The sequence below is a fragment of the Gallinula chloropus genome (genome assembly GCF_964237585.1).
Source record: "Gallinula chloropus genome assembly, chromosome: 19".
In the NCBI taxonomy this organism is placed as follows: domain Eukaryota; kingdom Metazoa; phylum Chordata; class Aves; order Gruiformes; family Rallidae; genus Gallinula; species Gallinula chloropus.
This window is the reverse complement of record NC_140104.1, coordinates 2,498,953-2,523,476: the sequence shown is the minus strand read 5'-3', so window position 1 is coordinate 2,523,476 and position 24,524 is coordinate 2,498,953. Positions and strand designations below refer to the sequence as shown.

The following is a 24,524-nucleotide window of genomic DNA, read 5'->3' as shown; positions in this document are numbered from 1 at the left end:
ATAAAAATGTTCCAAGAAGAGATAAGACTGTGATAATCTGTAATAGGGTTGGAATAATACTCTTGCTGGCCTACAATTCAGCCCTAATTCCAATGATTGTCTGATATGTCCCACAATCTTGCAATTAATCCATCACTGTCACAAGTATCAGGAATATTATATACTCCTAAAATAAGCAAATTAAACTTCTAAGACAAACTAATCTTCTTACAGCAGGTAAGAATTATCAGAAAGATAATTCGTGCACACATCATATTCTGCTGCTGGTGATCAGCACCACTACCACACATCATCTCAAGATATTAACAAATACAGTCAAACAAAACAGCTTTTTTCCTGGATCTCTACAGTATTTGCTACGCAGTTCTGGATTTCAATCCCTCTCAACATTGCACCTGGAAGGATACACATCAGCTTAGCCAAATTTTCACTTTCCTGCTTTGCAATACAGAAAGCTATTTGATTATTTTGTTTCATTCACTGAAAACTCCATCAGTCTTGCCGAAAGATGTGGAAATGGAAATAGCCATTTTTTGTGCCTGGTATTTAAGAGCGCTGTACGTTGGTGCCCTCTACACACTCTCTAGAGAACTGCATTAACTTTGGCTTGGCTTGTTTAAAATAAACTTGAACATGGCATGTGACAGATTTAAATAATTAAACAGTATTTCAGGAGCTTAGTGAAATGAACGAACCATCACAGTGACAGAGAGTCACAGATTATTAGATTTTTAAACTAGCAGAAAATGCTATTTTCCCTGCCTAGAAGTGTCACTGATTCATTATCATCACCAACAATTTACAGCTTTTTCCAAAAAATGCCCTAAAAAAGAAGTGTCCTCCTTTCTAATAATATCCTACTCTTGTTGATTAATTTTATTTAGAAACTGACAAATTCAGGACTCTACTTTTTAAAAAATAAATAGGTAAACCATATTTTTTAACCTTTTGGCCTGTGCATGGAGCAAGAGCAGAGGGAAGAGGTCCTGCCTCAGCTTGAGAACCCTTCAGAGGACAAACTGCCATTTACTGTCTGGCTGTAGGACACTGGTGAAGTAAAGAGGATGAGGGAGCGACTGTAGCTGTTTGGGAGGGTGGAAGATTATAAAGCAGAAATAGTGACTTACAGTTGAACCAGTGTGCCTGGTCTTGACTTTAAATTGTCTTGCAGTCAGCAGTGACTGTGACTTACTGGTGAGAAGTCCAGGGATGAGGACCTAGCAATAAAAAACACCGTGTGTCAGGTAATAATAATAAAAGCCACATGTTTTTAACAAGAGTCAATAAGCTGATGGGAAATGAACCAAATGATCACCCAAGCCATGTTGATAAAAGACCTCCAACTATCCATTTTAGCAGCCAGTCCCCTCTATGCTCCATGTGCTTCATGCTATAGAACAAGCCCGAATATGTTGTCGAGTCTCCTCATCATCTTGTATGACAGTGGGATTACACTACACGTAAGGGTAAGATGCACTTACCACTGTATTCTGACAGCTTTTAAAGTGATGTTTGTTGTTAGAAAACCGTGCAGAGGCATAAGTGTTACATGAGGAACCTAAATGGAGCCCCACTGCTTCTTTGTGTGCTCCCCCAGCTAACTGCACTGCTGACAGACAGCACTATTAAGCAGTCATTAGCACCACCTCTGAAAGCTTGGCTTCTGCTGATAATAACAGGCTATTCAATATTTTGAGCCTCTGTAAGAAAGAGGGCACCTAAATGAGAATAATGAGGTCATTCTATGACATGCCTGAGGATATGAAACCATGGGTAACTTTTTAGCCCGTTTGATACATGAACACATTAGTTGGACTGTGACAGATCATTTCTAGCCTTCAAAAAAAAAAAAGAAAAAAAGAAAAAAATAAAGGAAGAAAGCAAAAAGCTTCTTGCATTAAATCACACCATGCAGCATCAGCACCAACTGGTAATCAACACACTGGTGGCATTGTAAAGCACAGCCTTCAAAATAACTCTGTGTGACCCAAACAGAAAGAAAACATATGTATGGACAGCTAAGGGAAGTGGGGAAAGGGTTGAGAGTGTGTCAGAAAAACAGCAAATTTTAAGTTAGCAAAGTTGAAAGGATTTTATGATAAAATGATAGCTTCCAGTTCTGCATAATGTTTTCTTTTGCTGAACGAGATGCATGGACTATTTTGGCTTTGAAAAGATGAGCGAAGTGAAATTTTAATTTTAGACCTGTTTCTTGCTCGGAGCAGTTGCAGTTTCTCTTAAAGCTGGCTCGCTTTCCTTTGCAAACCAGCCCAACAGTTTGCAGAAGGGGCTATTTTGAGTCTTCATGCAGTCGAGCAGCCTGGGTTTCAAGTGGGGCTGGGCTGTGTATCCACTTTACATCGGTCTCTCAGGTAGCGCATTGTTCCACTTGCAAGCTGTGTGAGCTCATGACTGAATGCTACAACCTGAACGGGTCTATGGTTTAGTTTGTCACTCAGTTTAGTGGTTTTCCAGTTGTTCTCTCAGATCCCTCCCTAGGTTTCTGCCCACAGTGATGGTGATCGGGGAATTTTCCTGGGCAGTGAAGAGTGTGACATGACTTTCAGTCTGTGCTGCTGAACAAAGGACATGTGCTTAGCTCTGTTCCTTCTTTTGGGAAAGGACCTTTGCTAGATGAGATGCTTGTGTCCCTACTTTAGCTTAAGTTTAATTATATTTTCAGGTTGCACTGTTTTTAGCATTGTCATATGTGTGTAGGTAAGGGAGATCTGCATAATACCACTTCTTGGCATTTAGCTTCAGCATCTGTACGTTTGTTTAATGTTAGAGCCAAAATGCACAAGCACAGCTGCTAAGAACTCAGCACTGAGCTTTGCGAGCTCCCTCCCACCCTGGGCACCCACAGTGGGCGCAGACGGCTGTGCATCAGGGAGTGTGTGATGTCCTCAAGTCACTGTCTACATTGGGGAGGACCATTCCCTTAATTGGCTCCTGCAGCATCACTGTCACCCGCCTTGACCCTGGAAGGAGGGAAAGGTCACGGTGTCCTTTCCTTGGGAACCACTGAAACCCCCAAATTCATAAAGGCTTAAAGGAAGAGAGAGTGGCTGTGGGAGCAAGGGCAGGTAAAACCACCTTGATCTCTTCATACCCATCCATGAATTACTCTAGAGAGGAACAGACTGGCAAGTCTCTTTTGTTCCAGTTTCTCTCCTGTTCATTTCCATTTTCTTGGTCTTACTGTTTTGTACCAGGGATTATCTCAGCAGTTCTATTTAGACTAGAAGGAAAAGTTTAATTCAAATTATTCTGGGACTTTACATCCTCAGTGTGTTAATTTTTTTTTTGCTTCACCTAGCCCTCAAGCTTATTAGAGATTTTTTTTCTTTTTTTTTTTTAATTAAAAATGGTTAATGAGTAATTGACCTTCCTTAGTGGATACTTTTAAGATTAAGCCTCTCCAATATTATAATTGCAGTAATATGCACGTATCCTACCTGAAAGGCAACTACAAATACCAAGACTAGCATGCAGTGTTTGTTTTTCATCTTAATGTTTCATTAGATGTTTGCTGGTTCTGAATTATCTATCAGCTCAAACATAGCCATTAATCCTGATTACCACTATTCTTGAATCATTAACAATCCACCTGGAGTTTGAACAAAACACTATCCTGGAAGAATGCAATGTTAGGGAAAGTGACTGCTTCACGCTGTCATTTGGTACATAAAATATAGCCTTTTAAAACAGCCCACAGATTTTAAAGACAACAGTAATTCATTAGCAGGAAGGATAGCAAAGAAAAAATGGTTTCTCTGTGTTCTCTCAAACAAGAGGTGGGATGGTGTTAACCCCTCGTCTCGGCCTAGCTCAGCCCCTCCTGGCTCCCAGGTGGGCAAGAACTGGCTCTGAAAACTGCACCCAGAGTACTTCCCCACAGCTTTATCACAGTCCCGATGTATACCTTGGCAGTCGTATTTTCAAAGCTGGAAAAGTAGTTCTGCTGCTCATTATATTAATTGGGTAAGCCATGATATTTAAATGTAACATGAATTTATAAGAGAGTAAAAATCTGTGGAGTTCTATTAAAAGCCAACAGTGAATAGAGTGGATTTGCAGGAGGCAAGTCTGGCTTTCCAGTGTCAAGAGGTGGCTTAAGCTTTGTATTTTAGAGATATTTCTTTATGCACTGGGTTAATTTGCTAGTGTGTTGGCTAGAAGGAGATAGAAGATGACTCGCTGGGAGAGATTTCCTGCTGCTTTAAGTCTGTGCCTTTATTTACTCAATTTTTAGATTGCTACAGCATATCCTGTTAGATTCATTGAGTGTTTTTAGAGCCCAGGCTGTCAATACTAGGTTATATGAGAATTTCAGTTCTTAATAATTTAGGTCCCAACCTTAGGTTGAAAGTTTTTCTAATCCTCAAGTTTACAGAAGAAACTCAAAAAATACTGAAAGACTCCAATGCTAGAAGCTAAATAAAAAGAAGACAGATTGTATTGGTTTTCATCGCATAATCTTGGGGTCAAATGTGAATAATGAAAAAACATTTACATTATCAGAAGGTAATGAGCAGAATCTGAGAAACTCCAGTTAAATGCTTCCATGGAAAGTTTTTACTTGGCAGAACAGAGTAATTGTTTGCCTCAAGAATAAAAATGCTGTTGGGAAGAAAATCAAGCTGGCTCGGAATCTGCAAGCCTAGGGATTCTTCTCTGGATTCCACTGTAGCTGAATCATCTTACTTGTTAAATGGCTACATAATTTGGATAACAACGTTGCTGAAGTTATGTAATGGGCAACAGTTCTCTTGAAAAAAAGCCCACTGCCAACTTGCTACCGTTATGACACCACTGTCCCTAAGAGCACTGAAAAGGAAGAGGATCTGACAGTCACAAGTTTTGAGCTCTGACTTTTCCTGTTGATTTTAAATATAACATATTTGCCTTTCTAAAAGAAGGAATTTTTTTCAAAGTAATTAAGTGTTCAATAATAATTGTGTTTCTTTTTCTCCTCTCTAGTGTTCATAATGGCTTCTGGGCTTTTGGTTTACCCTTTTGGTTTCAACTCTGCTACTGTGAAGAGATTCTGTGAGAATTCAGACATCTACTATGCAGGAGACTGCCAGATTGGCTGGGGGTATATGCTGGCAATTGTTGGGGTCATGTTGTCTGTCTTTTTACCATTCTTTGCAAAATATGCACCAAAAGAGCACATATCTCCAACTCCAATACCTACTATTTTATAGTATTTTATTACTGGTTAAGAACAGAACATTCCTGTCTACAGGCAATGGGCAGAAATTGCTATAGCACTTCGGTTTAGCTGTATGGCTAAGAGAGAAGAGAGGAGCTGGGGAAGAGAAGGTCAGATTCACAAAGACCAAAAGTGCATTGCTAGTCTTCCGTAAGTATGAGCAGCGAACACTCTGGAATTGAAATAAGATTAATCAGCAGCCTTTATACTGCTCTAAACATATAGTGGCATAATGCCTTAGAGAAAAAAAAATCTGTTAATCCTCAAAACATCTGTCTACCTCCCAGTTTCTTTCGTGTCTCAAAATTGTAAGTCTTTTAAAAGGTTCAATTCACTTTTTATATATTATTAAATATCAAAACTTTTATGAACCCAATAATTTAAAAATCCATAATGATATTTTGTTACAGTTATTTTGATTTGTGAACAAAGCATCTACTAGTAGCCACAGCTTAAAATTGAGCTTGATATTCAAAAAGAATTGTATGCAAGTTTCTTTTCACCCTGTATGTACTAGTACTACCTGCATAGTGTAAGTTGTCGGCACACTTGGTAATACTGATCCAAGATTCAGAGTCCTCTTCATGAAGACTTGCACAAACTTTCGATTACTTATTTTTAAGGGAAAGATCCAGCGACTTCCAAAGGCTTCATGCTGATTTAATAGTTTAACAACAGGAAAAAATAAAGCTAATAAATTGTTTTTGGTATTTCTTAAATTATAATTCTAGGTGGTATTTTTACAATATTATTTGAACTATTATGAGTGTAAATTTTGGCTTTTGTTGTTTGTTTTTTAAGGCCAAAATGAAAAAAAAAAATCCCTGTTTACAAAAATGTATGTGCCCGATGACCGTTTTAGGCAGAACAAACTAGATTCTTGTATTCCCATTACCAGTAAGAGCCCGTTAGTGGAAAGACAAAAAAAAAAAATGAAATGAAATGTTACTGACCACAACTAACAAGAATCTGATGCCATGTCAGAACCAGCCAATGGCCATATTTCATGAGTTTGTCTGTGAAATTTGTGAAGTCTGGTTTCCACAACAGCACTGAATTCATTATTATCAAGCACCGAAGTAAGTGCACTTGATTGCCTTAAGCAAAAGAAACATTGGGTTCTAACCTCACCCCACCATTCTGTTTTTCATTTAAAATAAAAACTGAATTCTAATTCTATTGTCATCTTTCTATTATTTATTAAAAAGGAAATAATCACATAGATTATATTTAATTCAGAGCTGTACTTGTTAGTTTTGTATTTTGGCAGAAACCAAGTGATCAAATTTATTGTTCTTCACTTAGCCGAGTCCAATTGATTCCTGAATTTTAATTTTTTTTTTTTTTAAATTGGAAAGCGTACATGAAGGGACAGACAGAATCATGTTGAGGATGTATAAGAAAATGCAAACAGATGGAACAATCACTGTGTTATTTTAATAAATGTCAAAGACTTCTGCAGTCTTGTTTACATTCCTCACCCTTCTAATCTTCAATGGAACGTTGCATTGTTTTCCAAAAGAATTGTCTGCTGTTGACATTTTTCTGCACTCTAAAAGCAAATTCTGCACGTAAACTTAGCAAGGTCCATCACTAATCTTTGAAAATGCAGAATTCAGCGAGGAATTAAGCACACTGAAAAAGAGAGAGAACGTGCTATGCATTTTTGCTCACAGCGACTAAGGAATTAAATCTTCCAAATATTTAACAAAATAGGTTGAAGGAACGCCTCTGGAGTGAGAAGAATAAATTTCAGTCACTTCTGTAATGTACTTTTCAGTAATGTCTTACACTTTTTTTAATGAATGACTGAAATTGATAATTTTCATATAAGAGTCAGAAAAGTGAGGAATAACAAACAACGTTAAAAAGAAAATCATCATTGCAAAGTAGAGAGACAGAGATGCAGGCTTTTCTTTCCTAACCAACCTGTGCCTTTACCCTAGAACCATTATACAAGACAGGATCAATATGGTTAAAACCAAGCAACCAACAACTGAAAAACGTTGAGTAATGTGTATAAACTGTATTACGTAAGGTTTTTTCTGTTTTGTGTAATGTTTACTACTGTTCACTTAATGTTTCACTAGAAAAAGTGATTTGTTAGTGCAAAGTAGAAAAATTTTTCTTTTCTCAAAGATCTAAACACTTACTGAGAGTGAAATTATTTTAGATTTTTATTAACAGCCATAACACTAATGACCTATTCCTGTCACCACTTATTAACATCTCCTCCGCATGTGCAGAACTGGAACCATCAATCACTCAACTGAAATCAGCAGGACTATGAGGTTTGCGTGACGTTGATGACACGCACAGAAGCTTGCAGGTCTGGTCCCACAGTTCAAGCTTCCTTTGTGGTTTTAAATTACCATTACTGTGGAGTCTTAAAATACACAACACTGCTGTACCAAAACCTTTACTTAAAACTCAGCTTCACCTGTTGCAAACATCATCAAGCTCTACATCCTTTGTAAGTTAAGCTAACACTTCCATTTGGAACTTTCTTTAATATTTTATAATATCTGAAGGAGATCAAATATATGTATATGACCTCTACAACTCTCCTTGCAACACCCGTGCTCAGAACCAGCTTAGTACAGAAGGTGGAGATGATAATGCAAGTGATTTGCACAACAGTTAGTAAAGCATACACGTTAGATCCTCAGCTGCAGTAGTAGGGGGGTGTTGCTAACAATCCATGTGCTAACACTGACAGATCACTTTTTTAAACCAAGACTGTCTGCGCGTTAAACTGTGTAAAAACGTTTTCCTGTTACAAGTCAAACGATTTACTGGACCAGGTTCGAGTTTTATTCAAAATCTATAATTTTTTAAGTGTAACTAAAAGCTGTATTTTCCATTAATGTGTTTCTGCATTGACTAGCTGGCTCCTTTTTAGAATATTAACTGTTTTCCGTATTTGACTTGTTGGATACAATATTTCAATTATTTTAAATGTGAAATTTCCAATTGCCAACACTGTATAATAAAATAAATTTAAAAAAAAAATCCCACTGTTTACTATTTTCTTGGTAACTCTTTTGTTTTACAATTCCCAACAGATCAGGTGCAAATCTATTGAAGTAGGGAAACTAACTAAGGGGAAAGGAAATAGAAACAGCAGGAATAATCTATGAAAGTTAATGTTTGAAGCCAAAGACACATAAACATGTACATGGTCCATCCCTCATGAAAGATGTTTCTATGGCAAAGGTTCAAATAATTATTTCTCTCCAACTTCCTCTGTGGCCTTGAGCAATCTCCCTACAGCTTCAGGGTCTGTTGCTGTTCTATACAGGTGTTATACTGATTATTTATTTTAAAAACCCCCATGAATCGGGTATCATATCAATGGGAACCATATGAATACCTAATATACACAGCTGCATCCTGTGAAATCTTTCTGTAGTATCTACTACATTCATTTCTAGAAAAGATTTTACACGTGTTCTTGTAACCCAGCAAACAAAAGGGAACCTGTTTGTTGGAACTGAAGTGGAATAAAGACTACCATCTTACTTTCTACCAAAGAGCAACATACAGAGCCAAAGAGAACTTTGTTGATGTTTATTTGCTATGAAACTTTGACCAAATACTCCTCAAAAGAAGTATACACTCAACGTTTTGAAATAGGTATTGAAGGAATTTCTAAAAATTGAAGATAATGAAAAGCAGCAGAATCTGAATTAGTACTGCTGATCTTTTTCTAAGACACTTGCACTACCGCAAAAGGTCAATATTTTAAGTCAGAATTTTTCTTCTAAAGTCTAATCTACTATATAACAAAACCCTGTTATTCCATATTTAACTGGGAAATATATCCTATGAAAATTAATAGTGGAAACAAAACATTGTTACTAACACTTGTTGGCTAACACAGCATAGTGATATTTTTAATTCTCAATTTTCAGTATTAGTTTTAGTGCTTTATGATGTCCAGCCTTTATGGGCAATGATCAGTGAAAATCAGAGCTGGACATCCATTCTGACTTTTAAATTTCTTTCATTGTTTTTACATATGCTGTCATATCCATATCTGCAATTTTAACAAATTCTTGGAAGGTGTTCTGTTCTTGAACAGTTGCTGGTCTTACAGAGAAGCACTTAAAAATGTTCCTCTTTGCATCATAGTTTCCCATGCACCTGTGCACTCGACCTCTAATTAGTCTTGGAAGATCACGGTCCTTCATCAAAAGCATAATAAAAAATAAAGAAATTATATCACTTAATACCAAAGCTTTCAAAATGCCTAGTTTCTGAAGACTACATCAAACACAGAAGGATCGTCAGCTTTTTTGCTCTTACTAACTACTTAGGAGCTGAACCACAAGTCCCACCTTTTTTTCTGAAACAGAATTCTGTGGATGCCTAAATAGTGACTGGATCATTGCCCTAGGCCAGTTTGGGAACAATATGGTATAAGCATCCAGTGTTCCTTTCACACAGTAATTTTCTGTTTTATCAGAACATATTATTAGCTCCATAGAAGGCATTATAGCTGGTGGTGTCCATGTCATGTATGAACACAGAATACTTACAATCTCATAAAACACACAAGGTAGACTCGCCTTTCCATCTCTCAAAAGAAAATTCTTTGCCCCATATGCTCCAGGTGTGACTGCAGAATCAAGTGTGCCTATACCATTTAGCAAAGATAAACCACAATGTAAAGATCAGGGCAGTACTGAGCGTGATACACAAAGATACCATGACAGCATTTCCTACACAGAAGCTGTAAGAGATGCAAAGTCAGCATCAGCATTTGGTGAGAGCTTGTGCTGACAGCACTGGAAGTTCCAATACCAGTTACGGGCTTTACAGCTTCTTTGGAAAGTACAATTGTTTATGTTGTCTCTCTAAACTGAGTGACACAATTTGGTTTTCATAACTGTCACTGCTAAACAGAGCACAACACAATTCTGTTAAGTTTTATTGATCTTCATATGCAAATCAACTTTTAGAATTTGCAACCCTGTCGAAATACTAGTTTTCTGAGATGAAATTACATTGTATATTCTTATTCACCTTGATTTAAAATTTAGTCACTTCACTCTCTTGTCATGTTCATTTCTCAGATAACATCAATTAAAATGCAAAGTGCAACACATTAAAAGTCATCTATATTTAACAGTACTCCAGACTTGAATTTGTTCCTAGATTAATTGTATTAAAAATTACTGTAAAACTCTACCTCTCTGCAGAAGGTTGCTATTAAATAAGAACATTTATTGTAACACATTCCAAAAACAAGAAAAGAAAACAGGATAGAAAGAGCTTAAATGTTGGAAGATGACCGAACTATTAATTTTCTACCTATTTTAGTCATCTCTGATAGCCAGTGTTTTGTGGTTTGAAGTATTTCAGCTATTGTTCCTACAGTTAATAACATTTTCTTGTCTGTTTTCCTACCATTATTATCAGTTATGCAAAATCTATCTTGCTTACCTAAAACTTCAAATAATAGTGCAGTTTTATAAGCATACTGACTCCAGTGCCTCATACTTTCAATGACTGCAGATATGATTCGCAAAGAATTCTTTTTTTCTTTAATTTTTAACTGAGATGATGAAACTTCCTTTCAGAGGAAGATGAAAACTCAAGTTAGAGATACACACTCACACAATTAAAAGGCACAGACATTTATATAATTATGTTAAATATCCAAAATTCACGTTAAAATTAGAGTATTTGTTCTGACTACATGAACAATTCCCTGTCAATTTATATGATAATGTTGAGGATTGCAGGTTATTAAAATTTAAAAATCTAATTTCTATATTATTAGAAACTTAAGTGTTTACTAAAGCAGATAGCACTGATGAAACCCTTATTTTTCCTCACTTTCTTTTTCTATACTGTTTCCTTCACTATACCTTCCTATTAATTCTCTTTCTATACATTTACCTGACTTTTGTCTTCTGGAACACAATCAAATTGTTTTTCCTTCATTTTATTTTCCTGAGTATTGTGGTTAAATTTATATGCCAGACTATAATCCTGCAGATTTCTTGAAACATTGTTAGGTTTCACTGGCCATTGTTCTCTAGATGTGTATGTTTGGCTGGTTTCTGTTTTGATATGCTGCGATGGATGATGGTTACCAGGGGTTTTTTGGTGCTGCTGAACAGTTTTCACACTGTTTGAATGGCTCTCAGAGTTTCGAATAATTCCCCTATTGGATCTTGAATCTGCTGTGTTACTTAGAGGAGTATACTTATTTCTGTTCCAAACTTTAGTACTGGGAGACTTCTCTTCTTCCCTGCAGTACAATGTTAGACATAGTTCAGTATCACAATATCTACTCTGATTACTCAGATATGTAATTAAAGTATGTAAAAGTAATCTGTGTATCACTGGTTTAGCTTTAAAAATATCTGTTAAATATTCTGACTCAAAACATTTTAGTATGCACGTAAATACATCCACAACCAGGGCAGCTATCACAGCTGTGCTTAAATGCAGCTGAATTCAATGGACATTAAAATCTTGCTTAATTATTGTCCTGCCAGGGATCCTTTCTAATTCACATATTTTCCTAATTCTAAAATAAAATAACCAAAGTTTGTTCTGACAGTGATATTTCTGAATTCTTCTACCATCACCAAAGAAGTAATTTTACCACAAACTTTAGTGCTGACCCTTCATTGTATAAAGAAATTCTTTCCACCTCCGTTCCACTATGCCTATGAAGGCACTTGTTTGAAACATTCATTGTCTTTTGCTTTTGGAAAGGAATAGAAGGAAGGGAAGAGAGAAAAAGTGTGATTATAAACATTGTTTTCCTGCCAGCTCTGGCCATCTGAATCTGCAATCTTTTCCTTGGTTCACAAAAGCACAGAGTTCACAATTATATTCAGTTTTGATTAAATGGTTTGATGTAAAATTATCCTAATGTACACTGACAGAGACTTACTTGAGTCTAATGACAATTTTGGTTTGAAAGGGGGCAGAACTTCAAGGGAAGGGGAAACCTGGAAACTCAGAAAAGTACATCTAATACCAGTAAAATTCAATCAACTTTTAATACAAGAGTGAATTTTAGGCCTGGTAATAAGGCTAGATTATAGGCCTAATTAATGGGCCCCATTAGGTACACTAGAAAGATACTTCATTTCAGTATTTTGGCACATAAGCACAATGGAATTATCAAGGATGACAGTGATGATTTGAGAATTAAAAGAGTCTTTCTGAATACAACAAGAATGTGGAAAAATGTAAGGTATGCTTTCACACTAGAATAATTTTGGTCAAAGAAAAATAAAAATTAAAGACCTCACCAACCTGCAGGCATATATATTTTTTCCAATATTTGCTAAATTAGCCTTGAATGCACTTGGTGGTTTCATAAGGGAAGGAGCCATCTGATATTCTGTTTGGCTTTCAAAGATAAGGTTAAAGTATCAGTGACATAATAGCAGCTTTACTGTAGGACAGATGCATGGATTGTAGTTTGTGAAACAATGAGCGCACAAATAAAAACCAGTAAGTAACCAATAAACTGCTTTTACGTACCCATTGTTTGCTGCTTTCTGTAGTTCAGTCACTTCCATGTCTGCAGTTCCCCAGCCTAATTCTCAAAAGACAAAGGATTGAATGTGGATATGTTCTTTGATATCTGTAATTATAAGGGAACTTCTAACAACTAGGCTGCTTCTCTAGACAATGACTAAGTTACAGGCATTCAACTTAATAGCAAAGAGACTTCTACTTTATTGTAAGTAAACTTTTTTCACTCTAAGTAAAACATAAAAAAAGTACTAAGGGCAGAATTCTGCATCTTTCTTTCCAAGCACAATTTGAAGAACAGAACTTCCCTTCTGAATTACAAGAAAGACATCTTATAAGTGTTTCTTCTTGTAACACAGGACTTGAATGTTGATTGAAATCAGCTGAAAACAAAAGGTCAGAGTTTCAAGAGACTCTATTTAAATGCCAGTGCTACTTCATTCTCTAACACACAAAGAGTCAAACTCCCTCTAGGCACAAAATATAAAAAGCTCAATTGTACAGAGGAGAAAGAAATTTCCTGGAGGACATTTTTTACATAATGAACTTTTCAGAAATAACCATAAAGGATGCACATAGTCCTCGATAAAGACAATGTCTAATTTAATAAAATACAATCATAAAGTTAAGATTTGTTTGGATTTAGAACCAGTAAAAAAAAAATCTTATTTACCGAATGATGTGGGAGAAAAGTCATAGGTACGAGTCCCAGAACTGGCACCTGGCTCATTTTTCAGTGGATTTGAAGTTAGGGGCTGTCTGTTTCTTTTTTTCTGATTGAACAGAGGTACAGGCAGACAACCTGAAATTGAAATTTGAATAATACTACACTAATAACAAAAGGATACACAATCTACACTTTAAATATGTAAATAAAATTACTTATTTTACAGCACCCATAGGAATTACATTTCATAAACACGGAACAGACCAGACATTACCTCACAGAATTTATATTGCCAGCTCTCTGTCCTGCAAATAATCCCATGAATGCAACATTGCCCTTAGGGACCAATCACCTGACTCCAAAATCTTGCCCTGTGCTGCAATACCCCCACAATTCCACTTGGAAAATGGACTGAATATCCCATATGAATACTGTATGTTTGTGTGTGTGTATGTATATACAAATATAAAGGCATAATAAGGTACGAATTGTAAAGCACAAGAATGAACAGTACCTGCTGTGCTGCGAGTTGAAGCATCAGCTAGACTCCTTTTCATTTCTTTGCTGTATCTTAATAGGTAATACTACTGATTTCTCCAAATTTGCTGTACGGAAGTTAGATAAGCAGACAAAATAAACTAATTCATGTGACAAATACATTCAAATTTTATGTGGTTTTACAGCAGTTTCTCTAAACCCTCTGTATTCCCAGTGACACATATGCGCAGCTCAGGTGGCTATATTTGTTTTCTGATTAATCTAATTCTATAGTAAATCTAATTCTATAGTAAATGTCTATATACTGCTGTATACATTGAGGATACAACAGACCATTGTGTAGCATTAGTTGCTATTCTCTCGGTTATTTACTGGCACATATAACTTTTAGTGGCATTTGAATAATACCACTTTCTTATGTGTATAAATAATATAAGGCATTACCTCCACATTTATTTTGAATGGGCAGTTAACCACATGCAGCTGTGGATAAGAATTAAGTTCAAATACCTGCCACTGATGGACTAACAGATCAATTTCCTCTTTTTTTCTATAAGATGCATCAATTACATGTGTGACATTACAGCAGCTGTTACACAGTTTAAACTGTATTGGCAGCACTATGAATCTAATGGCCATCAGCAAATGATAAACCTGTAAAATAAAAGCTTATGAACTTGATGCTTCAGTTTATGAAGCCAGTTTTGGTGTTGCATAGGATTTTAGTCAGTATGGTTTTGCTTTCTGTCCTCTCTTAATACTAAGCAAGCCAAAACCCAGAGCTAAAGCTGTAGAAAATGAAGTCAGCTGAGGATGGGGAAGGGAAGATACCAGGGTAAGCCTCTCCAGTGCTTCCCACAGCAGCAGTGCCAGCTAAATGAGCCTGGATTCCTTGCCGGGCTCTGAAGAAGATTGCTGACGCGAAGCCCGCCAAAAATAACGGACCAAACTGCCACGCCCTCGCGCCTGTGTGAGTGAGAAAAAGGCGGGAAGGAGCAGACCCCCGCCCTCCTGTCAGAGGCGGCAGCGCCTGGCGCATGCGCAGTGGGCCGCGAGAGTTCGTCAGGGAGGGGGAGCTCGGAGCTGGGACCTGCCCGCCCTCAACGCAGGGAAGGAGCTGAGAGCGCGGAAACGTGACAGAAACATGGGTATAAATAAAACTGAGAGCCCATAAACGTGTGACACAAGCATGGCTGTAAATAAAACTCTGCTGTTGTGCTGGGTTTTATACACTGCTGTTTTCAACCGTGTAACTTCTGACAGGTTCCTGTGTAAAACCTCAGCACTTGGCAGGACTGGACCCTGTCCTTTTCTTGTAATCCATTTTCCTCAGCCTTGGAAGGCTTTAGTGAACCAGATCCCACTTCTGACATGCACCTTTGTGGTTTTAATAGCTGGGCTTCGCTGTGCTTACATTCTACTGCGTATGCACTTCAGCTCTGGCACACACCCTAAGCTTTCAGATGCACTACCAGATATTTGTATGTAGTATTTAAAACCAACACAAATTCTTCACGATCTAAATGTGATGCTATGTAATTTTTCAAAGTGTAAGCATTGGCAAAGCAGAGGAATAAGAGATCTGTCCCAAAGTTTCATTCAGAAAAGTGAAAGCTTTTAAAGTGTCTGCATTTATACCCCAAATTCACGGGTGCTTGTAATGTTCTGGGAGACCAGGAGTTAAAAGCCAGTTGGAAGTTAGGTTGTTCTAAGAGTATAAAAGAAACCTCCATGGCTTTAGTTCCTAAACTCATGATTGGAAATGCGCTGTATCTTCCTAGGAAAGCTCTTCTTAAGAGACCAACTTGCATGTTAAATGAGGTAAGTGCACAGATAAATCTGCATTTCGTTCAGTGTTTTGCAAGGAATTGTAACCGTTTCAGTACCACCAGCAAGGAAAGATAAACTATGTCTACCAGCACTGCACGTTTCATTCTGTTGCGTACTCTTCAGGCTGCTGTATTTACATTCGGCAAACTGAGATTCACAGAGCGAGTCATTTTTCCAGACAGCGTATAAATAGCTGTGTTGGCACCACCACTGCAGAGAACAGGGGTCAAAGGACAGTACAGACTGTCCAGTGCTGTAAAATACAACTTTACTGCTTTGTTTAATAAATTACTTACTATGATTAAATATCTGACAGCTGCTAAGTACAGGAGTGATACAGTTCAGTGTTTAAACAGTCTCTCTGTATTAACTTGCTGTAAGGCAAACCTGTGTGCATAAGCTGAAACAGAGAGCAACTTTTGTAGGAAATATATTCCTGGCAGAACTTGCCTCAATAAATCCTATGTTTAGCTTTCTTTTCATAGACCTACAGTCCAGCAGCCTCAATTATAAAGTCTCTTCCAGGCACTAGCCAAATATTCTCTGTCACTGAAGTATCATCTTTATAAAAAGGAATTGATCAATAAACATTCTTTATTCCCTTGCAATGTAACCTATTTTATATTTGTGTGATTACAAAAATTTCTGTCATTTACAGCAGTAAAACTTACTTCCTGTTGTTAAGACTTTTTATTCTGATGTTTGGATCCTACAATGGGAGTTAGGGTGGCTTAACTTCCCCCTCAGAAACCCATCTGTGTACTTTTGGAAATAGAAGTAGTTAGTAACTAAATTTTTGGGGCGGGGGGGGGGGGGGGGGAAACAAAAATTGTGGCATTGTGGTCTATATATATTTCCTTTTTTTATAAGAGATTGCAGAAGTTAGAAGGGTTGTCACTGACAGTTGTTTCGCTGTGTTAGAGATCTGTGCTAGCAGATCCCAAGATAGAACTAGAGCCAGGAATGCTAGGTAGGTCATTAGTGGATAAACTCAACTTCAATTTCAGCTAGTGTTCCTTCTAATCATTGTTCTTCAAATATAAAACAAAAAAGGTTATACAAGCAACAACATGCTTTGAGGAACTCAGCTGTTCTTGTTTTTTTAGATGAAAGTACTTGATGTTTCAGCATTATGTGTTGATCTAGAGCCAAGATATGATTCATATTCTTCTGTTTTTGCTGACTTCAAATCATTCTGCCCTTGTATACGGTAATGTTTATGTAGCTTCAGACATACATGAGTATAACTTGTTCCACCTAGTTTGCAATGAAAAAAACATCAGCGATATTTAAGTACATTATTAAAGTTTACATTAAAGAAGTATTTTCACAGTCATTAGTACAGGATGTACCTATATACAATATAATACTGGGGATTGCCTGCAGAAGTTAACTTTTGAACTGTGTAACAGTACCATTAACAGACTTGGAGATGTACGGTAAGTGAAGGGGAGGGCTCCTCGAGAGGGAGGAGTGTCAGGTTGGCAACTCCCCGCCTCACAACGGGAGTCTAAAAGTTAGAGAAATCTTAATTGACTTTCATTCACATTGGATCTAAACAGGCATAAGGAATTTCCTTTTTAAGAGAGTAAAAAGATTTTCTTTCTTTTTTCCTCTCTCCAGAGACAAAAGTTTTACTTCATCATTATTTTCTGTTTTGCTTTCAGCAATTCTTAGAGCTGCTGAAAAGCATGACTTCCTCTTCTGTTGTTGATAAACCTCCGGTAAGACGGGTGGCTATCTTCGGGGGAACACATGGCAATGAGTTATCAGGGGTATTTTTGGTCAAGCACTGGCAAGAGAATGGAGATGAGATCCAAAGACCAGGATTGGAAGTGAAACCATTTCTCACCAACCCAAGAGCTGTGAAGAAGTGTACTAGATACATTGACTGTGATCTGAACCGTGTTTTTGACCCCGATAATCTTGGGTAAGAATAGTTGTACTTTCTGTTGTTTTTGGTTTGGGTGTTGGGTTTTTATGAGGAGCCTCCTTTCTAGATTAAAAAGTTACCACAAGTTCCACTACTGTTTTAACTGTGCAGTCACATAACTGAAATTATTGACCTTTAACCCAAAAAGGACAAATTGCATGAGTGGTTAACAGATTCATTCTAAAACTGTTGCTAGTAAAACAAGTCTCAAACCAACACATAAACACAGCATTTTAAATTAGTATTAGATAGCTGTATTTGTGTAAACTGAAGTATTGCTGTTTTGAGCTGCAGAGTAATTATTTCTCACGTCGTCTTGTGCAACTTGGCTTTAGAGTTGATCCGAACACAATTATACCTGCAGGAAGACAGCAGATAAAAGCACTTTAAAGGTGCATCTGAAACAATGGCATATGAATTAGGGATGTGCTTTTGATTTCAGTTATATACAGTAAAAGAGGAAAACTTGAAATTAACTAAGTTAGGGTGCATTCCATTGCATAAGTCATAGCCAAAAAGTCTCAATAAAGTTGACTCATTATTTTAGAATATAATCTATGATTATGGTAAAATATTAATTTTATATTTTTGATGGGGTTTCATGTTTCTCTGCTGCTGAGGCATCTTTTCCAGATGAGTACTTTGTGGTATAAACATTCCTATGCTGGGTAGAGTTGTATGCTAAAGAGGTAATTATCTTTCAGAAAGGTTTTAATGGTAACGGTGAATATTTCTACAAGAAATATCTATTACATGTTTCATAAGCGTTATTATTCTCACTCTGCATATCTTTTCATCTGGCTTTTCATCTTAGAATTTTGTTGTTTATTGTATAAACAGACTCTTTAGCACATAAGTGTTAAGGCCACTCTTTTAATTGCTTACTTAGGGCAAATGTCTAGAAAAAAAGTGGGCTGGTTTGTTTTCAGGCACTTTGAACACAGAACACTTGAAAAAAAAATAGCAGATTAAGACACCTGCAGGTTGTCTTTATTTTTTTAACTAATAGTAGTTAGGAAATCCTATTAAGGTGTCTAGTTCTATTACAACACTACTGACAGTTTGAATACCTTCACCTGATCCCTTTCCAAGATTACAGATGATGTTACAATATAAGAGTAGAGTGAAATCCTGATACTACTGAAGTAATAATGGTGGAAGTCCCATTTGTTTCAATAAGTAAGTCTTACGTGAAGACACCTTGAATTTCAAAGACAGAATTCAAGAATACAAAGGTGGATTATGTGATCACAGAATCATAAAAAGAGGAAAAAGGAGCTTGAAGGGCTCACATAAAGTGATAATCCATCTCGTGTCCTACCAATAGATCACATAGACATTCCTAACAGATCTCTTGCCAGTGGTGTCTGCACTGGTGATCCCATAATTTTTCTCAGCAACTTATGCTCCTTAAATACCCATGCAGATAGTGAGGTGTTTTGTTAGTGTTTAACAAACTTTTCTTTATGCAGCTTAGTATCAGTAGTTCTTACAAAATTAAAATATCACCAAACTTTAGCTATATTGAGAAAAAAAACCCTGACTTTAACACAAAAGATATTAAGTGTTTCTATATGGTACTTGTGTAGTACGCCGAGCCTGCCACCAGAACCAGATTTGCCATCTATGTGGAACAAGCCCGAACCCAGAGCAGCTTCGTATACTTAATACATGAGACAGAACTCTGTGTCATACACCAGTTTTCTCTAAGCCCCTTAGACAGGTAAAGGATCTCACACCTTGCCTTAGGCTAAGGGCATTTTTTCAAAGTGTAGTAGAGGCAGTCACCTGAGATTATGCATATTAGAACTCTGGAGGAATAGAGTTGAGGTAGCAAAAACTTCTGTGAGCTTTGAGGGTCAGGAGGGCTCAAAACAAGAGATGGCAAAAGTCTGATCAGTATATAAAAAGACAAGAAATAACTTACAAGAGACCTTACGACTGATACCCCAAGGTAAAAGGGCATGGACCAATATTTGAAAATGGTCTTCAGGTGGAGGTGGATCCAGTCTTGGAATTTAAATTGTTGATAAATTTTGAGTTAGTCTTCTGCATAGGAAGAAATTTTGGGATGTAAAGAAATGAGAAGTAAATAGTCTCCAGCTAAAATCAGACTGAACAATTCTTACTACACCTCTGTACAAGATACATAATAGTAAGGCCTGTTTAATAACCATACTTTATTTTTTCAAGGACAAATTAATTAAATTTTAACAGTTTGGTAATTAAATAGGTGATTTCAACCCCAGTCAGTTATGGAATTAAAGTAAAAAAAGGGTTATACATATTTTGTTGACTGTAAAGCCATGGAATAAGTTTACTAATTTCTTTGTACTGATATTAACAGCAGGACAGTGGTGGAAGATATTCCATATGAAGTGAGAAGGGCTCAGGAAATCAATGATATATTTGGTCCAAAAGGTAGTGATGATGCGTATGACCTTATTTTTGACCTTCACAACACCACTTCTAACATGGGTGGTACCCTTATTCTTGAAAACTCCAGGGATGACTTTACAATTCAAATGTTTCATTATATCAAGGTAAAACTAATTTAAATGAACTATTAAAATAGATTATTAGTTGTAATGCTGTATTACTATATCTTATTTTGTAGCTTCTTTAAATATACTAATTTTTATTCTGGAAAACTGTTGAAAATATTTAATCACTCATAGGATGGAGTTTTTAAATCAAACATAATTAATAACTTGATTATAACATCAGGTAATTAATATTTGAACTCATAATCTTCATGTGTTAAAATGAATAAGACTGATGGGCAGAGAGGAATGCTTAGAATAACATCTATGATCGTAATTTAATCTGCTTTCACATTGATCTGTCAGAAAGTTGGATAAATTTGGTCACACATGATAAATAGTTAAGCATTAATTTTATGAAATAAAGACATGGAAAAAATAATCAACCTGGAGAATAACAGATGTTCCCTTCATCAGTATTTATAGGAATAGCAATATCTTTGGAAGCTGTTTGATTCTGCTGTTTCTGAAGCTGATAAGTCTTGGCAAAGTGAGGTTTGCAAAAGTGCTGGCTACAACATAAGCTGGTTGAAGTACCAGTGACCTCGACACTGACTGATGAAATCACGGTTAGGCCAGCAGAGTGAAATTGTATTTTTTTTTTCCTTAGAGACAAGGGATATTTTAAGATTTGGGAGGTTTTTTCCTTCTTACATGTATCCTGTTAAAATATTTATAAAATACATAATGATCTAGAAAGCTTAGGGCTAAATGCAGAGCAGTGGTAGGCAGTCATAAGGAAAGAGGTCTGAAATAAGCTTACATCAACAAAAGGCTTCCCCCGCCCCTACTCTGTCCCCATAAGAGAATCTTATGCCTAATAAAAATACTCTAAAATCTGCTTTATGGTGTTTTAATTCTAAGTTTTGCAACACCAACAAGTAGATTTTTTTCCTTCACGTTTGCAGTTTAATGCTAGAACTGTGTTCAGCTCCATTAGGACACAGCAAAGCTCAGCAGAGCATGCCTGGCATGAGTTAATGGAAAGGACTCCAACAAATACAGCTTTGTACAGTTTCAAAAGATGTCCTACTTCTTTGAGGGCCATGAAATAAAGGCAACATATTGAAGACATTGTGTAAATCACTTCTGCATCAGTAATCTTTTGTGGCACAACATTTTAAAATATTTGCATAACAAAGACATTTTTAAACAATCTCCACAGAACTCTCTGGCTCCGGAGCCCTGTCCCGTTTTGCTGATTGAACATCCTAGCTTGAAATATGCAACAACTCGATCTGTAGCAAAACATCCTGTTGGTAAATATGAAAAACATAAAGACTATTTTAAACTCACTGTAAATTTAAATAGATGCCTGTTTCCAGATCTGTTTGTTATATTACACAGAGTGTTCTGATCACCAGTAGCTATTTGTTTGACAATATATTTACCAAATTGAACGTGTATGATTATCTCTTTTTCTGAAGAGTTCTGATTTATACTTTGCTGACAAAGTAAAGCAGCCAGATGGAAATTCTTCAGCTCAGTTAACCCACTGTTTGCAGAAAATATTTAGAATATATGAGGATAAGGGAAAAACAACAGCTTCAGAAAAGCAATGTTTACGTCCACTAAATAAGCCTTGGCTGAAATGCTGGTTGTTAGCCAAGAAAGGGAAGAGAGATGATGTGATGAAGGAAGGGGAAAATGATGTTCTGTATGGAACTGGTAAGCTTTTGTCCTGATGGTTATAGTACTGATTCCCAAAATGAAGAGCGTAATTTGTTTGCTTTTCATATTAAAAAAGGAGTTCTCTAAAATGCTGTATAGAAAGATAGGATGAGGAAAAGAATAACATAAGTGAACATACATATTGTGACCCTTCCTCTTAGGCTGGTAACAAAGTCAAATATGTACACACAGCTCTTTACACTGATTGTGGCTAGTGAGCTAGATTTTTTCTTGCCTTAGAAAAATCACGTAACTGTACTTTAAAATACCTCTTGAACCAAACATACATCTATTTTTGCTGTGTCATCTATCCACGTGATACATTATGACTATGTTACTAATCTCCCTCTGCCAACAGGCGTGGAGGTGGGTCCGCAGCCACAAGGTGTTGTTAGAGCTGATACTCTGGACAAAATGAGGAAGATTGTCAAACATGGCCTTGACTTTGTGCAACTTTTTAATGAAGGTAAAGTACTGAGAGAATATAGCCCCCATGTCACAGCAGTGGGCTATTTCAGGAGAATATTTTAAAACACCTCAACAGGTTGGGCTACAACATTTTACATCCAAAGAGGTAAAATGTGGGTGGTGTTTGTTCTCTAGACCACCTAAGTGTGGCATCAGAAAGTCAGAAAGATTCCTCTATAGCTCCTTAAGGATATTCCCTCTTTCTCAAGATTCAGTAAGTATACTTGATCTTAAATTTACAGCTGCTTTGAGAATCTGAAATACTAGCTAACACCATTGTACAGTAGTATGTACATAGAGATTGTACATAAATTAATACTAAGAAAGGAGTATTTACATGTCTTCTGTGCATTGTTCTCTAAAGTTGAAGTAAATAAATTTAAGATCTTCATTACACCCATGTGCTATCTAAAATACATATTGACAACAGTAGGTGTTTAAAATTCTTTTAGAGGGCATTTTGTGAGTGCCCTGATTTCAAAAGCAGAAGGAAGAGAACATAGCTGTGTGTGTCAGAATCTCCATTATTGTGCTGGAATGGTAAAGATGAAATAGCCCTGATACCTTCTGTGTTGTGCAGCACTATCAAACACAGGCCTTTCAGAGATTTTTTTTCATCTGCAGACTAGATTTTCTTAAAAACACAGTGAAGTGTCAAATTTCTGCTCCAAATTTTGAGCTGGGCTTCATATGCTGCAGTACACAACCAGACTGTCTTTCTGCAACTTAGCTTTGAGGTGACAAAAAATGTGGAGCTAGACATTTTAATGAAATATGAGCTAATCACTAGCGTGTAAACTTTCATGTGGTACAACTTCATGATTTAAGCCACTTTTAAAAGAATAAATAATGCATTATTCTTTTTAACAGGCAGTTGCTCACTTTGACATTAAATTACATTTATTCTTTCTAGGAAAGGAATTTCCACCATGTACAATTGAGGTTTTTAAAATAATGGAGAAAGTAGATTACCCCAGAAATAAGAATGATGAAGTTATTGCTATTATTCACCCTAAACTGCAGGTAAATTCTGAAATGTTTTCTATTTACAACATTTTATAAGTATTCCTGTATTGCTCCTGCTCTGTTTTAGTACACTTTCATAGTAAATATTTAAAATTACTATACTGCCAATGGCTTTACTGAATACTTTAGACTGTCTCTATGTTAAATTCTATCACTAAGGTCATACAGTATTTTGGTAACTGACTTGGGAATCACTGAATCTATAATCAATTTCGAACCTAGAACTGGAAAGAAAAAGATCACAGGATCACAGAGTGGCTTGCGTTGGAAGGGACCTTAAAGTTCATCTAGTTTCAACCCCCTGCCATGGGCAGGGACACCTTCCACTAGCCCAGGTTGTCCAAAGCCCTTCCATGATAGCTTATTTTTTAAAATACAAATCTCATTTAGTTCTAAAACAAGGGCCTGCTTAAATTATTTATGAGCATATGCAGTTTCCTGTTAGTTCACCTTTACCAGTGAATTCTCTACAAGCCTGAAATCACATACTGAAGGAAAAGAGTTTTGTTTTAGAACTTTTGGCCTTAAACTGCAGAGAATATAGTTATTGATCAAACTCAGAAATCTCATGAAACATACAAAAGCTTGAAAGTAAATATATTCTATTTTCCTTCCCTAAGGATCAGGACTGGCAGCCACTGAACAACGGTGATCCTCTATTTCTGACTCTTGATGGAGAAGCAATTACATATAAAGGGGACTGTACAGTCTATCCAACGTTTATTAACGAAGCTGCTTATTACGAGAAGAAACAAGCTTTTGTAAAAACAGTAAAAGTGAAACTCACTGCAAAACACATCAGATCATCAGGCTCAGAGCAGAACACTTCTTAAAAGCTCATCACCATAGATCTTCCATAGAAAAAGTGGATTTCCACTCTCCAGAATCCAGTAGTAAGTCATGGAATAAGAAAAGTGCAGAATCTAACTTTATCTTGTCATTTAACATTGCTGAGCACTTTTAAGATGACACATACTGTCACAGCACCATTTATGACTACTGTTTACTTGTTCTAATAAATTAATATAGATGCAAAAATAAATACTATTTTTATGAAGTCAGGTAGTTCACACTATACAAAGTGATTAAATAAGGTACCACACGTGGGTTAGTGGCTGTAAAACTTATAGCTGGCCTCATAGAGAAAGATGCTCCCTCCAC

The 24,524-nt window shown here is 36.5% G+C and overlaps 3 protein-coding genes across 3 annotated transcripts in view; 2 read left to right on the top strand and 1 right to left on the bottom strand.

Annotated features, from left to right (window-relative positions):
- LHFPL7 (LHFPL tetraspan subfamily member 7) overlaps positions 1 to 5,210 on the top strand; it is a gene marked incomplete at both ends in the record, with an annotated part of 60,452 nt that extends 55,242 nt beyond the window's left edge. The window contains one exon of the mRNA XM_084273096.1: positions 4,984 to 5,210. Coding sequence (XP_084129222.1) covers positions 4,984 to 5,210 — 227 coding nt within the window. The remainder of the gene's footprint in view (positions 1 to 4,983) is intronic.
- A 4,003-nt stretch (positions 5,211 to 9,213) lies between these two features.
- Positions 9,214 to 13,951, bottom strand: SPATA22 (spermatogenesis associated 22; the record flags this gene model as incomplete). Its single annotated transcript, XM_084273060.1, has 8 exons — positions 9,214 to 9,405; positions 9,760 to 9,857; positions 10,667 to 10,796; positions 11,126 to 11,480; positions 12,503 to 12,598; positions 12,734 to 12,788; positions 13,401 to 13,529; positions 13,909 to 13,951. The coding sequence occupies 8 exons, from the start codon at positions 13,949 to 13,951 to the stop codon at positions 9,214 to 9,216; spliced, it is 1,098 nt and encodes a 365-aa protein (XP_084129186.1).
- A 1,703-nt stretch (positions 13,952 to 15,654) lies between these two features.
- Positions 15,655 to 24,205, top strand: ASPA (aspartoacylase; the record flags this gene model as incomplete). The annotated part of the gene is given in 8 exon segments (XM_084272898.1): positions 15,655 to 15,664; positions 15,667 to 15,713; positions 17,390 to 17,652; positions 20,003 to 20,198; positions 21,364 to 21,457; positions 22,228 to 22,335; positions 23,251 to 23,360; positions 23,984 to 24,205. Coding segments are annotated over 8 exon segments (1,041 nt in total). The 3' UTR covers positions 24,197 to 24,205.
- Between the last annotated feature and the right edge of the window lie 319 nt (positions 24,206 to 24,524).